Below are 17,841 nucleotides of genomic sequence, written 5' to 3' on the forward strand. Positions count from 1 at the left end.
GTATCAAGCTCCCACCCTTTAGTTTCTGAGGGCTGTGATGGGGGAATGTTCTGTCTCCATGAGTTGAGGGGGATCATCATATTCAGGAATTTTTTTTTTCTCTTGGGTTCATTAATAATCCTGGTGTTGAGTATCACTAGCACCAAAAGAAAATCCCCCAAAGTTACTGACTCCTGTCCATTATGACCAGGGTCTTTTCCTAATCTCTGCTTTATGCCAAATAGGGCATGTGGGCAACCCTGTTCTAAGTGGCATGGAACCTTTTTATACCCTGCTTTTCATACTTCCAGCCCTCATGCCTCAAATAAAGATAAGTAAGATGTCTTTCTTAAAAAATTTGGGCAACCACTTATACATTCTGAAGTTTTAGTTAAGTATTTTTTGGTAATTTGGATAAAAAATTTACTTTGTTCAATTTGTGTTGTTATTTCTTTCACAGAACTGAATAATTAAATGTTTTTAAAGCCCCTCTGCCAACTGGTTATCTAAGTTGTGACTCATTTTTATGAACGGTAAATCTTTTTTTAGCGTATTTACTCCTGATTCTCAGACAGGCACTGAAAATTACCCTGGATGGGAAACTGCCATAGTAGAAATTGCTGAGCTACACTGGGAGTTGAGGTGATTAATAAGCCACCAGGGGCCCATCTCTTAATTTGATATGATCTTAGTTTGTTCCTCTCGAATATGGGAATAACACAAACTACCACAGCACAGCCTTTCTGTGAAGAATAAATGAGATGGTATATAAGCAAACCAAGTGCCAGGAATAGCAAAGTCCTCTATAGGAGGAAGTTTGCACCACTCTTCCTCCCTGAAGTGGAGTAGTAGTTTCCTTCTCACTGATGGCACTTCTCTGAATAAGAGAGAATGTCCTAGCTAAAAAAGAAATAAATAAGCAGTCTGTTCCACCTTGCCCATTCATTCATTTATTCATTCAACACAACAGTCAACAGGCCCATTCCTTCCTTAATGAAGTTTATGTTGTAGTAGCAGAGACAGACAATATACAAAGCAAGATCGGTGTGGACATCATTCAGAAAATTGGAAGAAAGGGCTAAATCCAAATGAGAAGTTATTTTCCAATGGGTATAAAGTTTCCATTTGGTAAGTGAATAAGTTCTAAATATCCTCTGTACAACATAGTGCCTATTATCAACAATACTGTATTGCACACCCAAGAATTTGTTAAAAGGGTAGATCTCATAAGTGTTCTTACCACAAAAAAGGGGGGCACAAGGAAACTTTCTGAGGTGATGGATATATTTATCACTTGATTGTGGGGATAGTTTCATGGGTGCATGCATATGTCTGAATTCATTAAATTGTATATATTAAATGAGTACAGTTTTTTTGAATATCAATAATACCTCAATAAAGCTGTTTAAAAAAGAGAAAAAGAAAGGTGGGAGAAAGGACCCAAAAAGGGACCAGGCAAAAGAGACAATAGTTGCTATTTTAGATAATAATGGTCAGGAAAGATCAAATTTTTATTCTGAATAACTAAAATCTGTAATCAATAGACAACTTGGCAAGAGCATAATGTTTGAAATTTCCACGAAGGCTTTCATATACCTTTTCCTTTTGCATTATATAACAGCTGTTCGAGTCACACAGTCTAGATAAGATCTACATTTGAGAAGTAGCCACAGGGAATCTGAGACTCAACTAAACAAAATTTCAAAATGGTGGACATACATACCCATTTCATGTCTGGTACTGGCCACACCTACGCCATACTCCTCTAAAACATCCTTCACTGTCCTCATAGATTCATCGTACCTGACTGCCAAGCCAAGGAAGTTATAGGAGCCCATGTTGATGACATCTTTGATGATTCTTCCAGTGAACCTGCAGAGAGAAGGGTGGATGAGCACAAAGGGCTTTGTCATTTAATATCTTCATAGTGTCCCATACAAGACTCACAAAGAGATCTTGCGTTCTGGCCCAAATCATACATATATTTTTAGACTTGCGTTGTTGCCGCCACAAAATGGTTTGTCCTTAGAGGAAAGTATCCCCATATTGAAGCTGGGTAGAGTATTACAAAAAGGTGTCCCGAGCCATGCAATATTACATAATCCTGATTTTCCTTGGGCATTCGCTTTCATGACACCTGTGCCCTGGTTTAAATTCCAGTAAAAACTTTCTAAATGAGAAAAAGCCATGGTCATCACTTCAGCAAGAAGTAGAGGGGTATAATTTGTCAATACAGCTGGAAAGGGCTTTTCCTTGCTGGCTGGCTCTGTGTATCCTGCACCTTCTGACACAGGTCTTACTTAAATTGCAATATAAACATGCTACCCTTGGCAGCATAATCACCGTGACTTCCCCTACTGGCATATGAGGGCTTGCAAAAGGCTGAATGATGGAAGACCAGTTGCTTCCTTGCTGTGGTTTTTCAGTTCTGTAATCTGGTGCCCAGGATAGGATTTCCTTGAAAGGGTTTCCTTTCAACCGAGCCCCTCCAGGTGATCGCCTCACCGAAATGTCCAGTTGTAGTCATCCGACACCCTCTCCATCACGTCAAACAGAGGCCCTGGGGCGCTGCAAATGGGCCGGTTCCAGTTGTCTCTGATTCTCATGTAAATGTTTCTTGTGTAAAAATTCTCAAAGTTTTGATACAGTGGCACAAAATCCTGTAGAAGAGAGGCAGAAGTTTAGCTTTGGCCCTCTTCTTTTTCTATCTCATTTGCAATTGAAGACTAAGGGAAGACCTGGAAGATCCATTCAAATATTTCATTTGCAAATATTTTTAAAAATATATTTTATTAATTTTTTACAGAGAGGAAGGGAGATAGATAGAGAGCTAGAAACATCGATGAGAGAGAAACATCGATCAGCTGCCTCCTGCACACTCCCTACTGGGGATGTGCCCGCAACCAAGGTACATGCCCTTGACCGGAATCGAACCTAGGACCCTTGAGTCCGCAGGCCAATGCTCTATCCACTGAGCCAAACCGGTTATGGCTTGCAAATATTTTTTAAGGAAGGGTTTGTGGGCAAGGGGACAGGCAGGGCCCATAAATAACTGTAAGAACTCCATACTAAAAGAATTTACATTTTAGTGGGGAAGGTGAAGAAAATGTAGCAAATAAAGGAACAAAGATTACAGAGTGATATAAAACAAGTCCCAAAATGTGTGGAGACAATGAATTTCTGCAGAATTTCATCTGAAGAGTAACAATAGGTGTTTATATGTCCAAAACAGTTTAGTTGGAAAAAAACTGGTTGGGTATTAATATGGTCTTAACTTTTTAAAAACATGAATATTGCAACTCATTTGTGTATTTAGAAATGTGGATGAACTTGAACTTTGGACCTGTTGGCCAAACTGTAAGCAGGTATCTATCTGGCTAGTATATAGTCCAGGGGCTAGAAAATTAGTTGAGTTTGTGGAGGCACCTGGCTTCTATCACAGTTTAAATAACAGCACTGTTTTGCTGTATAAAATGTGATCCGTGCCTGAGGGGTGTGCAATCCAGCTGAGGTTCAAAGCAAGATATATCTATGTTGTCATTTAATTCCTAATAATAAGTACCAGGCAGAAAATGCAAAACCTTGGCCTAAGCCAAGTACACTGGGCACTTGTAAGGTTAGAGCTAGAGGGAGAAAGACATCTTGCTGGAGGAATCAAGGGGGCTTTATGTGGAGGGACACTAAAGGTAGAAGGAGATTGCTATTGGCAGGGATGCTTGGCCCCATGAGGGTGAAGAGGTCCATGTGCTGGAAATGTAGGGTGTATTTGAGAAGAATGAGTAAGAAATAAAACTCTTGCAGGTCAGTTGGTCATGTATAAAAATGCCCATGGAGACACTTGGCCCACACTGACACATTTGCCTCACTCCATGTGTCATTACCAACTAGGCTACTGAGGTGAGAAGGGTTATTTTTTTGCAATACACCCAAACGCAATTATTGGACCCATAAAACATGATAGTATTTTTTATGTATGAATCCTGTAAACCACAAGTTGAAATGAATGTTATGGGTTGTTTAAATTGAGGGATGTTTTCTAAATATGAATGTTTTGGATTAGACCAAATATCAAGGACATCTGGCATGGACACAATATCTCAGTGGACATTGCAGGCAAGACCAACTGCTGGTTAATTAAATAAAAGATATGGCAGCTCTTGTTACTTTTTGCTCTGAATGTATAATGGCCCCCACCTCACTGGGAATCAAAGCTAGCGTCTTGTTTGATTGGTCTGGGTCCCTGTTACCTCTCTGATTCCATGCTCTTTTTCCCCTGTGGTGTAGTTGAGGCTGTAGTGTCAGCTGGCACAGAAAGTGGGAGCCTTAAGTGTCAAAATGAGGAACTCACACGTTGTCCTGGAGGCAATGGGGAGCCACTGAATAATTGGGAGTGGGTTTCCTTATCCTCCTGCCCATCCTCTTTGAATTATTTGTTCTCCTTCCCCTGGTAGAATGGAGCTAATTTCCTCAGGGAACAGGAGAACCCTGGGGAAAGGCTTTGTGGAAGCCCTTCTTGTGCTACTGGTTAGACCCAGTCAGCTCCTGAGCTGGTCCATTCCACGAGAAAACATATAGAATCTGAAGGTTTCAATGGCTGGTAACTGCATCCAAGCCATGATCTTTTCTGTCACTTTACCCTCTGGTCTTCAGTGACAATAGAATCACTTTTGGGGTGACATTTTGATTATCTATAAGATAGAATGTTCATAACCACATACTGAGGCAATCCACTGCACGTGAATTTGAAGGATGGTAGGGCTCCTATGTTGGTCACATTTGTAAGTTGAAAAATATCATTCCAAGTGCATTTGTTCTCAAATAGTTAACGATCCTGATGTAAGTTTTATTATGATTTAAAACTACAAGGTTATGATAATCAATTATACCTTTTTATGCTCTAACAAGGAAATGGACATGTTTTTGAGAGAAAAGGGGGATTGTGCAATTCCAGGAAATTTTTTCTAAACTATTTCCTCTTTGATTTAATAACATTTTTACAGAGTGTTTACTATCCTGCAGATTACACTATAACCCCAAACATTATTTGTCGTTCTATTTCTAATATTTTAATTTCTTATTTGAACTACATCATATAAACTCATTCCATCCAGAAAAAAGAGACAAGTAGGTCCTTAAGGAATATTTCTGGACTCTGAATAAAATTATGGTTTTAGATTTTATGATAAATCTTACTCAAGATAAAATTACCCATTGGTTTAGGAGAGAACTGAACAGTTGATATAGGAAAACAGTTGGTTTTAGGTAGAAAATAACCAAAATATTATGTCTTCAAAATTAAGATAAAAATTAATTTCAGACATGGAACCACAAGACGCATAGATACCAGGGCAGAGGGGACATGGAAATCATAGAGTTCAAATACCCATTTGACAAGTGAGGAAAATCAGATCCAGCAAAGGGACCTGAACTCGGGTTCACCTCCCACTTCACACACTCTTCCGGCAGTCACTTCAGGGTGACCTCAGGCTGGCACCTGCCTCAGCTTTCCAAGCTTCCCTCTAAAACACCAGCAATGATGAAAAACATGACCAATATGGAAAAGTAAGGCCAACAGATTGCCAAACCATGGAGTACTGTCCACTCACCATAAGGAACTTGACATTGACTTGAGAAAACAACTTGGGGCTTCCCATCATTGATGCCTTATAAAGTTATGCCACCATGGACCCTGAGGGAAGGTGGGAAAATACTCCATTCTGCCAAACCTTTCTGGTTTCTGGCCCAGAGATCCAAAATTTCTGCTGGTAAGGAAACCAGCAGCTAGCTCTTAATTGGTATATATGCTCTGAAGGCAAAATACAGGGGTTCTAAACTATTTTGCAGAATTAGAGAAAATTTTCTGCTAGAAAATGACCTTTACATTAAAAATAAACTTTTATTAATTAGGCATCCTAAACTTCTTGATCAAAAGGATGGCCCCCTACTTTTTTTTTTTTTTTTTTTTTTTTACTATTCAGAGTCATTTATTTGTGGGTCATATGAGTACTAGTCTAGATCTGAAAATCAAGCTCAGCAGTCTACATGTTCCTGAGAAGGACAGTTGAGCTTGGAAACCTATTTAGAACTCAAGATCTGGTCCAGGAAAGAACTACCTTGCTTGTTCTTTGCCTCCTCCTCCTCCTCACCTGTGAGTCTTCCTACCACTGCATGGGTGTGCTGTCACCCCACCCCATTCCTTTGAGCATCAGCGAGGTTTATTCAGGAGCAGTCAATACCTTGCAAAGGTCAATGTCCTCTAGTCTAAGGTAAGCCTCCCACGGCATTTTAACTATACCAGAAAATGAAACTTGACTAGATATTGCAAAAACAAACGTTGCAATAGGATAGCATTGCAATAGCATGGCAATATCTTGATCTATCTGTAGATTTATTTTGTCACTTGACCTACCCACTGCTCATTTTTTCTTCCTGACACAAATGACTAGATGTGAGAGTAAACCCGAGGCTCTAAGGACACCATCATTTTAGGGGTAGGCTACAGGAGGATTCAGCAAAACCTAAAATGCAGTTACAAATATGGATTGCTTTTTTCTGCAATATGACAACCTTTAAGCCTGTAGGGTGCTTCATAATTTTCCAAGTGCTACAGGTATTTCTATCCAAGTTTTATAGACAAATTAATAGAAAGACAAAAAATTTGAATGGAAAAATTGGGAATTGAACTTTATTCTAAAACCAATGCTCTTTTTGATAAATCATGCTGCAGGATTAGGGTGATTATAAGGAATCAAAGAGAACATACCCATAGTTCATTGTAAAAGAAATACCACCAAATTTTGAAGCATATCCATTTTTGTTTCACTTAACTACATTCCCATTCAGTAGCAAATAGAATCATGAATTTGTCAAGAGAGAAAAATCATTATCAAGCACCATTATTCATTTGTTCCTACACTGACACTTCTGTTCTCACCTAACATTTACTTTTATATCATTATTTCCTTTTGGAAAATAGCTGTTTCTCTTAACAGGGTTGAGCTCAGAATAATAATAAAATATATTTGTGTTTTCTTTTTTGTTGAAAAGAATAACTGTATTATAAACAGTCCTGAGAAACACAAAGAAAAAATGACTAAATTTATTTTTTCTTATTCAGAAATTAGAGGGATGTTGAATAAACATAGTGGATTTAGTACTTGTACATATTCTACCCCTCATCTTAAAGTCCTATGAAATAACAAAAAATAGGAATTTAAGAACAAAATGAATCTATAAATGCCAGAAAACAGTCAAGAGTATCATAAGTATCATAAGTCAAAAATGTTAAAGGATCACAAAAGATAGAAAATGAATTAAGATCTGATCGATGGAGAAATAAGACCACAAGGAACTGTAGCTTTAAAACATTCGCAGAGACTTGTGTGGACGTAAGTGACCTGTAGCAGAGTGTCAAGCTGAGAGTCAATACCTGTATGATGTTGATACTCAGGATGAATAACTGGAGAGCTACCTCTCTTTGTCCTCCTTTTCTTGGGTCAGTAAGTAAGAAGCAGTAATATTATCCACAGGACAAAGCACTGTGGTGGGAAACAAGGGCTGGACAGAAGAGCAATGTCCCAATGTGGGAAGCCCACACAGCAAGAACACAAGCTACTGTTCCTGGCATCTCATTCTATTCCCCTCTACAGTCCCTCAAGATAGGGGGATATGTAGGCAAATAAGGATTCTAAATACAAAGAGGAGCATAAAGCAAAGTGCCACTACTATTTAAGGCAGTGGTTCTCAACCTTCTGGCCCTTTAAATACAGTTCCTCATGTTGTGACCCAACCATAAAATTATTTTCGTTGCTACTTCATAACTGTAATGTTGCTACTGTTATGAATCATAATGTAAATATCTATATGCAGGATGGTCTTAGACGACCCCTGTGAAAGGGTCATTTGACCGCTAAAGGGGTCGTGACCCACAGGTTGAGAACCGCTGATTTAAGGAAAACTAGCACAATTAGAGGCACAAAATTTAATAAGCAGAAGAACTAACATCTAGAGAAAAGGCAAAAGAGAAAACAGAAGAATAATTATTTATATACCTATATAAGATATTTTTAGAGAGACAAAACAAAATAGTGTGTTCTTTTAAAAGATAAAATATTTAAAAGAATAATGGACACAGAAGAGCAAATTAATAACCTAGGATAATAAACTGACTAAGTTTTTCAGAGCCTAATGAGAAAGGATAGCAACAAAATTAAGGAAAAGCCAAGAGATGTGAAGAACAAATTCAGAAGATCTAATCAGAGTTGCAAGATTGAAAGAAGGAGGAGAAATGGAAGAGGAGTAAAAGGTGAAAAAGAAGGAGAAGGGTTGGCCAGTGTGGTTCAGTGGTTGAGCATTGACCTATGAATCAGGAGGTCACAGTTCGATTCTGGGTCAGGGCACAAGCTTGGGTTGCAGGCTCGATCCCCACTGTGGGGCTTGCAAGAGGCAGTCTATCAATGATTCTCTCTCAACTGTCTCTCCCTCTCCCATCCTCTTTGAAATATATCAACACTAATAAAAGAGAAAAATGGTAATTGGCGTATGATGATACCCTTTTCATTGGCTAATCAGGGCTATATGCAAATTAACTGCCAACTAAGATTGGCAGTTAACTGCCAACTAAGATTGGCAGTTAACTGCCAACAAGATGGCGGTTAATTTGCATATGTAGGCACAATGCAGGGAGGCGAAAGGGAAAGCAGGAAGAAGCCCCCTGCCACTGAGAGTGATCGGAAACCCAGGGGGGAGCTAAGAGCTGGGGGGCAGGGCAAAGGTGGCCCTGGGACCGCCTTTGCCCTGCCCCCCAGCCATGATCGGAGAATCAGGTGCCTTTTCCACCCTAGCCAGTGATAGCAGGAAGTAGGGGTGGAGCCAGCGATGGGAGCTGGGCACGGTCGAAGTTGGCAGTCCCAGGAGCTAGGGGTCCCTTGCCTGGGCCTAAAGCGAAGCCCACGATCGCGGGGCCGCTGCCACTGCGGGTCCCCGCTGCCCGGGCCGGACGCCTCAGGCAGAGGTGTCAGGCCTGGGCAAGGGGCCGATCCTATGATTGGAGGGTGATGGGGGTCAACGCCTGAGGGCTCCCAGTATGTGAGAGGGGGCAGGCTGGGCTGAGGGACACTCCCCCCCCCCCCGCCCCACACCCAGTGCACGAATTTCGTGCACCGGGCCCCTAGTATATATATAAACATAGTGGACTTAGTACTTTCCCACCTTCCCTCAGGGTCCGTGATGGCATATCTTCATAAAGCATCAATGATGAGAAACCCCAAGTTGTTTTCTCGAGTCAATGCTAAGTTCCTTATGGTGAGTGGACAGTCCACCATGGTCTGGCAATCTGTTGGCCTTACTTTTCCATATTCTTAGTTATGCTTTTCATCATTGCTGGTGTTTTAGAGGGAAGCTTGGAAAAGCTGGGTGAAGTGGGAGGTGGACCCGAGTTCAGGTCCCTTTGCTGGATCTGATTTTCCTCACTTGTCAAATGAGTATTTGAACTCTATGATTTCCATGTCCCCTCAGCCCTGGTATCTATGCATCTTGTGGTTCCATGTCTGAAATTAATTTTTATCTTAATTTTGAAGACATAATATTTTGGTTATTTTCTACCTAAAACCAACTGTTTTCCTATATCAACTGTTCAGTTCTCTCCTAAACCAAAGGGTAATTTTTATCTTGAGTAAGATTTATCATCAAATCTAAAACCATAATTTTATTCAGAGTCCATAAATATTCCTTAAGGACCTACTTGTCTCTTTTCTCTGGATGGAATGAGTTTATATGATGTAGTTCAAATAAGAAATTAAAATATTAGAAATAGAATGACAAATAATGTTTGGGGATATAGTGTAATCTGCAGGATAGTAAACACTCTGTAAAAACGTTATTAAATCAAAGAGGAAATAGTTTAGAAAAAATTTCCTGGAATTACACAATCCCCTTTTTCTCTCAAAAACATGTCCATTTCCTTGTTAGAGCATAAAAAGGTATAATTGATTATCATAACCTTGTAGCTTTAAATCATAATAAAACTTACATCAGGATCATTAAATATTTGAGAACAAATGCACTTGGAATGATATTTTTCAACTTACAAATGTGACCAGCATAGGAGCCCAACCATCCTTCAAATTCTCATGCAGTAGATTGCCCCAGTATGTGATTATGAGCATTCTATCTTATAGATAATCAAAAATATCACCCCAAAAGTGATACCATTGTCACAGAAGACCAGAGGGTAAAGTGACAGAAGAGATCATGGCTTGGGTGCAGTTACCAGCCATTAAGACCTTCAGATTCTGTATGTTTTCCCGTGGAATGGACCAGCTCAGATGCCTGGGTCTAACCAGTAGCACAAGAAGGGCTTCCACAAAGCCTTTCCCCAGGGTTCTCCTGTTCCCTCAGGAAATTAGCTCCATTAACATACATTTCTCAGAAATTTTAAGTTTGAGTTGACAAAAAATAAGTCAAAAGGACTTAAATAACATAATGAACAAGTTTGTTGTGATGGACCTAAAGGACAGTTTATAGTTTTTCATGGCACACATTGAAAACTTACAAGGAATTGCAATACCATCTCAAATTTACCCAGGTCTAGGCTGTCCCCTGAATATAGAGGAAGACCTTGTTTGTCCTTCCTGAACCCTATGGGCTCCACTAGCACATTGATCTTTAACCAAATGGGCCTTTGAGGTTAGCCTGGAAAACAGCTGTTTTTAAAAATAACTCGTTTCAATGGAAAAATTTGATCTAAGGTCCAAATAACATATCTGTCCACTAACATCTAAGTTCCAGGTGTGGCACATGATTTCAGCACTCAAGGGCTTGATAATTTAATTAGGGAATAAATGATACATATAAACCTTGATGATGCCAACCCATGATGAAATCAAGTGCTATGCAGACTGACCTGAGTTTGAAGCCAGCTCCATTTTTTATTTGCTATATGATCTGGAATAGGTCAATTAAGTTCTCTGATGTTAATTTGCTCTTCATAAAGTGGAAATAATAAAGCCTACCTGTGGTGAAGATCATCAGTAATATGTTAAAAAGCACAGCACCTGACAGAGTAGCTGGTGCAGAGGTGGAGTGAATGAGGTTAAAGATACAGGCGTGTGAATCTGGCTCTGCCACTTACCACTTATGTAACCTGAAGCCAGTTTTTTAGCCCTCGTGGGCTTAGTTTTCTCATGGGTAAAATGGGAATAACAATTCCTATTTCATAGGTGCCTAAGAATTCAATGAGAATACATGTTTACTACTGTCACAGAATACTCTGTGAATAAATGGGGAAAAAAAGAAATTGCAATACAACGATCTGAGAACCTGTGACAACTAAGAAGAGAATTTATTAAGGTGGTAACATTTAAAATTAATATGAAAATATCAATAGCTTTCCTATATGTCATCAATAACTAATTAGAATATAGGATAGGGATAAAAGATAGCATTCAAATAGCACCACCATAAAAAAATCATAACCAAATAATAGTAAACGAGGAAATAATAGAACTTTAGAATAAAGAAAATTACAAAATATTAAAAAAGAACATTAGAAATATCTAAATAAATGGAGAGATGTATCATGTTTCTGAAACGGAAGACTAAATATTATTAAAATGTCAAGTTTCCCAAAGTTAACCTATAAGTTTAATGTGTTGCTAATTAAAATAACAATTTTTTTTCTTAAAATCCAGTACCTGACAAGCTAATTCTAAAGTATACACAGAGAGAAAATCTTTAAGAATTACCTAAAACTTGTATATTTATCTAAAAAGTAGGCAGATTAATATTTTAAATCAGTGGGTAAAAAATAACCATCTATTTAATTGAGATGATTTAAAATATATCTTTTAAAAGTAGTCATCCTACCTCACACAGCACATAGAAATAAATTTTAGATGAATTTTTGGATTAAATATATTAACACCCAAAATCATAAAAATACCAAATAAAATGAAAGAAAAATGTGTTGTAATTTTGAGATTAAAAAGTGCTTTCCTAAACATGATTAACTCCCCCTCCTCAAAGAAAAAAATTAACAGCAAAATAATAATAATCATAACAACAATGAAGAAGACATAAAAGAACTGTTTGATGCATATGACATAAAAAATTGAAACTGTATGTATAGCTAAATATAACATAGAATAAGTTAAAAGGCAAGAAGCAGAATTAGATAAATCTTTAAAATACATTTAACAAATTATTAATATAAGAATATATAAAAGGAACTGCTCTAAGTCAGTAAGAAAAATAATTTAATAAAATTATGAGCAAAGGTTATGAATAGGCAATCTAGAAGAGTAAGTATAAATTACTAACTAATAACCATATCAAAAGAGCCTCCATCTCACTCTTAATCAGGAAATGCAAATTATGTACAGCTATCTGATTGGCAAAAATTAAAAAATATGCTGGTGATGTCAACATATCAAGTACTGACAAGGTAGCAAGATCTCTCAGGTACTGCTGACTAGAGTCTAGCTATGCAAACTTCCTTGAAAGGAAATTTTCCAATCTCTCAGAAGTTAAATGTACAGTCGGACATCCCTTGAGGGATCCCAGGTTGGAGAGTGTGCAGGCTGGGCTGAGGGACAACCCCCTGTGCATGAATTTTATGCACCGAGCCTCTAGTACAGTGATGGCGAACCTATGACACACATGTCAGAGGTGACACGCAAACTCATTTTTTTGGTTGATTTTTCTTTGTTAAATGGCATTTAAATATATAAAATAAATATCAAAAATATAAATCTTTGTTTTACTATGGTTGCAAATATCAAAAAGTTTCTATAAGTGATACGGCACCAGAGTTAAGTTAGGGTTTTTCAAAATGCTGACACGCTGAGCTCAAAAGGTTTGCCATCACTGCTCTAGTATATATATAATAAAATATTCAAATGTATACATACATATGCCCATGTATACAACACACAAAGATAATTTCTAATGTGTCATTAAAATGTTAGTCAAATCATTTTTTAGTTCTTTTACAATATAGAACTTTCCACTTTCCTTTGCAAGAAGGCATCTGTCCTAATAGGCAGGGTTGATTGATCTCAATAAGATATCATATCATACATGTGTGTGAATCAGTTTTCTAAATCTAACTATATATCTAGATATCTTTACAGGCCAGTGCAGGATTTCATTCCTTTCAATAGTTGCACAATGGTGTTCTGTCATTTGGGTGTACTAGAGGCCTGATGCACAAAATTCGTGCAAGAGTAGGCCTTCCTTCCTCCAGCTGCCAGCACTGGCAGATGGCCCCTTGCCAGGTTGTTCCTGCCCTCAAACAAGTGGTTAGGGGCAATCAGGCAGGCAGGCAGAGTGGTTAGGGGTGATCAGGTAGGCAGACCAGTGGTTAGGGGTCATCAGGTAAGCCTGTGGTCAGCAAACCGCGGCTCACGAGCCACATGCAGCTCTTTGGCCCCTTCAGTGAGGCTCTTCCACAAAATACCACGTGCGGGCGCGCACATACAGTGTGATTGAAACTTCGTGGCCCATGCACAGAAGTCTGTATTTTGTGGAAGAGCCAGTATTTTGTGGAAGAGCCACACTGAAGGGGCCAAAGAGCCACATGTGGCTCGCGAGCCCTGGTTTGTTGAGCCGCAGTTTGCTGACCACTGAGGTAGTCATACCAGAAGTTAGGAGAGATCAGGTAGGCAGAAGGCCCCTAGCCAGGCTGGCCCCACCCCCAAGCAAGCGGTTAGGGGCAATCAGGCAGGCAGGCAGAGTGGTTATGGGTGATCAGGTAGGCAGACCAGCGTTAGGGGTGTTTAGGTAGGCAGGCCAGTGGTTAGGGGAGATCAGGTAGGCAGACGGCCCCTCGCATGGCTGGCCCTGCCCCCAGCAAAGAAAGAGGGAGGCTCAGGCCAGCCAAGCCATTGCACCCCAGCCTATTTCCTGCAGAGGGAGGCCACTGGTGGCAGGGGAGGGGGTGCAGCACTGCACAGATGGCAAGCAGTGGCAGCGGCGGGGTTGGGGCCAGCTGCCTGCAGCTGGGGGAAGGAAAGCCCTGATAGGCCCTGGTCTAAGGTCAGGCCTAGGGACCCTACCCGAGGGGTCCCAGATTGTGAGAGGGTGCAGGCCGGGCTGAGGGACCCCTCCCCCACACACATACCCTGCCGAGTGCACGAATTTTCGTGCATGGGGCCTCTAGTGGTAAAATAAATATTTTGCTAATAAGCTCTCAGGTGATACCTTTGAGAAGGGTCAACTTATGGTCCTTGGACCAGCAGAACTGGCATTACCTGGAAGCTTGTTAGAGATGCAAAATCTTAGCCCCAAGTCAAAGCTATTAAAGAAGAACGTACATGATCTCCAGACCATTTGAATGCACAGGAAAGTTTGAGAAGCATTGCTGCACAGATTGGTTTTTAAATTAGGCTGCACAGGAGAATCACCTGGGAAGCTTTTATGAACCCCATCAACCAAGGTTCACCACAAAACAATAAAATCCCAATATCTGGAGGTAAAGCTCGCATATTAGTACCTTTTAAAGCTTTACAAGTGATTCCAATGTGCAGCCAAGGCTAAGAACTGGTCTGATATTACCATCCTACAAGCTGCTGGCCAGCATGTTAAGTTCCCAGAAAAAACCCAATACAGCTCTCTGAGTTTAGACCCACCCAGGTCCAAACAGGAAGACCAGTGCTTGGGCCATATGTTTGTTTCAGACAAAATCATATCTCATACCCAGTGATCTTAATGGACCCTGTACTTCAAATTACTCAGAAGAAAGTCTCTCTGGGAGAATCAGGCTGTTGCATCAGGGTGCAAAAGACGTTTTAATTCATGTAAACATTTGGAGATGTGTCTTAAACATTCCTATAGCTACAACTTGCTGAGCCCTCTTTCTCCCATGTGGATGTAAAAGTCTCTTCAGAAGGGCAAGAAATGTCTGGAATTTACTTGTAGGGGCACTGGGGGACTGTCTGGATCTAATGTGAACACAAAATTGCAATTAAAATGTTTTATAACAGTCTGGTGTCATTAGAAGGAGTCTTGATGAACATGTTAACAACTATAAAGATTGAGAAATGTGGCTGTGCGTGAAGATTTTAAAGTCTCTGGTGATGCTTGACATTTACTTGATTATATTTGCTTACATCTTCTTGTTTTTGAGAAGTTGGGCCATTACCTCACTGAGAAAGTAATTAACCTAGAGGCCTTTCATAAATTACAATTCAACTTTCATAAATTACCTTTTATTTTAAAAAAGACACATGTTTCTCCAAAATTAAAAGTTAAAAGAAGGATTTAAGCAAACATACTTAAACCACATATCTGTCTGTATCGTTCTTTTCCTTGCCAGTGTCTTCTGATTGTTGATGGAGTCTATGGGAGGTACCAGGTGTCCTGGGCCTGTGATATTTTTAGTGCTCTCTGGAAAAGAGATTTTTATTTTTCTATTCTTTTCACTTAGTTTATACTAATGAATCAGAGCCTTCATGTTTTGGAATAAACTTCAGAGAGTTTGGGCTAGAAATCAAAAAGAAGAAAAATAAAAAAGGGAGTCTAAATTTGGGCAACAGTTTAGTTTGAATGGATGGTTTGGTATGACAGAAGTCATCCCAGTGAGAGAAAATAGAGAAACTGAATTAAAAACTGCTTATATTTGATTAACAAGAAAGTGAGGAAAAGGATATGTCCATTAGTTTTACCATGTTGTACACTTTAAACATATAAAATTTTATTAAAAATAAGATCAAAATTTGAAAACTAAGAGCCAAAGAGTGTAATCATAAGTCACAGCATCCATTTATGATATTTTTAAAACCATAATAACTCTTGTCCACCATAACTTCGTGGTCGTGCTTTCTTTCCTGATGTCATTTTGTGAATGGCAGGTTTGTCTTATGGGACAATCTATTCTGCACTCCTAATGACCAGCTTTGAGAATAGAATAATGCTCATTTCAGCTAAAAGAACCAGCGGTCATTGAAAAGCAGCTAGAGACTTCAAGATGTGCCTCAGATAGCTTATTTTCACAGAGTAAGGTTACTGTCAGAAGTGCAGGGCTAGAGGCAATATTAAAAGGATAAAGGTCAGCCTGGAGATAGAGTATCTAGTGACTAAGTCCCATAAAAATGTATATAGTGATTGCAGCCATTGCAGTTAATTAGGACTTGTTGTTCTGAAAGCCTCTAATCTAACAGGGCTCAAAAGGAAGAAACACATAATAAAAAGGGTGCCACATAAAAGGAATATCTATTAAGGAGAGTCAATTGACTGATGATGCTCTCTGCTTCACAGAGATCAAATGGGTGGGACATTATTTAATTTGTAAAGAAATACAACACGTTGTCTTACTGAATGCAATGCCTTTTCCCTGAGAGGCGATTCAAGCAGTTCTTGCAGCAATAGTGAGGGGTGTTAGAGACAGGCTGCTATGCCCTGTGCCTATCTCATTGTTTAGGACTAAAGCATCCCTTCCTTCCCCAATGCTCAGAGTGTTGGAGGCTGACAGCTCAAAGAAGGGAACTGCCCGGCTCAAGGTCAAATCCCTTTCTGGAGGTAGCCCCCATCTATCATCATTGAAGGCTCAATCCCCTCTCTCAACACTTCTGAAGGGCCCTCCCACCTCAAGATCTCCCTGACTGCATCACAAATCACCTGCACCATCTTTCCCCTTCACTCCCTCCCAAGTGTACAGCCGTTGATCCCAGGAGCACATTCCTATAACCTTCTTGCCCTCAACCATCTTAGAGTTGTCTGTGCTGAGAACCAATTTGTGCATATATATATATATATATATATATATATATATATATACACACACACACACACACACACACACACACATATATATATATATATATATGTATATATATATATATATATATATATATATATATATATATATATATGTATTCTGCTTGAAAGTAAGAAGTGATTTAGGAAACCCAAAACTAGCCCCTTTGGATTGATAGAGCTAAAATATTGGAACAGGCTAGAAGATAGATGGCACATCTGAAGCCCAAACCTGCCATGTGATGCCACCCTGAGAAATTTAAATTTGACTGACACCTTGTTTCAGCAAATATTCTGTAATGTACTGAGTTAGTGCATGCTACTTATACCCAGGGAGCAGGCAGGTTGGTGATAAGAGCTTCTAGAATAGACCAGCTGGTGTCAGAGGGGGAGGCTGTGGAGATCCTTGTAAGAATTGTTTAAAATAACTTGCTTCCTCCTTCCAACTTCCCAGGTTCATTATCAGCTCTGCTAGGACCTGGGAAACCTCATCTTTCTCTGGGAGCATGAATAATTGTTCCCTGCTTGATTTAACTGCTTCAATATCCTTTACCATTCAAAAATCTATACCTCAAAACTGTGTCTGTGACCTCTTTTTGGCCAAAATAAGACCATTTGTTGTGATGGGTATGCCACTATCATCCTCATGTCGGACCAAAGTAGAAATTTGGCATTCCTCCCTCTATATTATTTTCTATATAATTTCAAGTCTTATTGATACTACCTCCCAAATTAGTTCCCTTTTCTTCCTCAGTTCAAACACAAATTATTTCTTTCCTAAACCATTATAAGGGTTTTCTGGTGTCACTTTTCTTCTAGTCTAGAATTGGAATTCCATCTCTGACGTCTATAAAATTCTCTGAAGTTTTTTGTTCTCTTCTCTCCCTTTCTCTCTTTTTTCTCTATAGACTGTCCTTGGGAGAGCTCATCTACTTCTTTGGGTTTGATTAATGTTGATATGCTCAAGATATATGAAAGATGCCATCTGAGACTTTTCTCTGGAAGTCTAGATCTCTATCTCTAGCTGCCATTTTTTCAAACTCGGCTTGTCAAAGGATGAATTAATCACTTTTCCCCTCCTCTGGATCTTTTTCCTCTATCCCTCATTTC

The 17,841-nt window shown here is 39.3% G+C and overlaps 1 protein-coding gene across 1 annotated transcript in view; it reads right to left on the bottom strand.

Annotated features, from left to right (window-relative positions):
* SPTLC3 (serine palmitoyltransferase long chain base subunit 3) overlaps positions 1–17,841 on the bottom strand; it is a 127,887-nt gene that overhangs the window by 79,738 nt on the left and 30,308 nt on the right. Inside the window, exons 3-4 of the mRNA XM_059705525.1 lie at positions 2,485–2,639; positions 1,703–1,851 (exon numbers count right to left, since the gene is read on the bottom strand). Of these exons, the coding sequence (XP_059561508.1) occupies positions 1,703–1,851; positions 2,485–2,639 (304 nt within the window). The remainder of the gene's footprint in view (positions 1–1,702; positions 1,852–2,484; positions 2,640–17,841) is intronic.

This window comes from Myotis daubentonii, chromosome 8, assembly GCF_963259705.1.
Source record: "Myotis daubentonii chromosome 8, mMyoDau2.1, whole genome shotgun sequence".
Lineage (NCBI taxonomy): Eukaryota > Metazoa > Chordata > Mammalia > Chiroptera > Vespertilionidae > Myotis > Myotis daubentonii.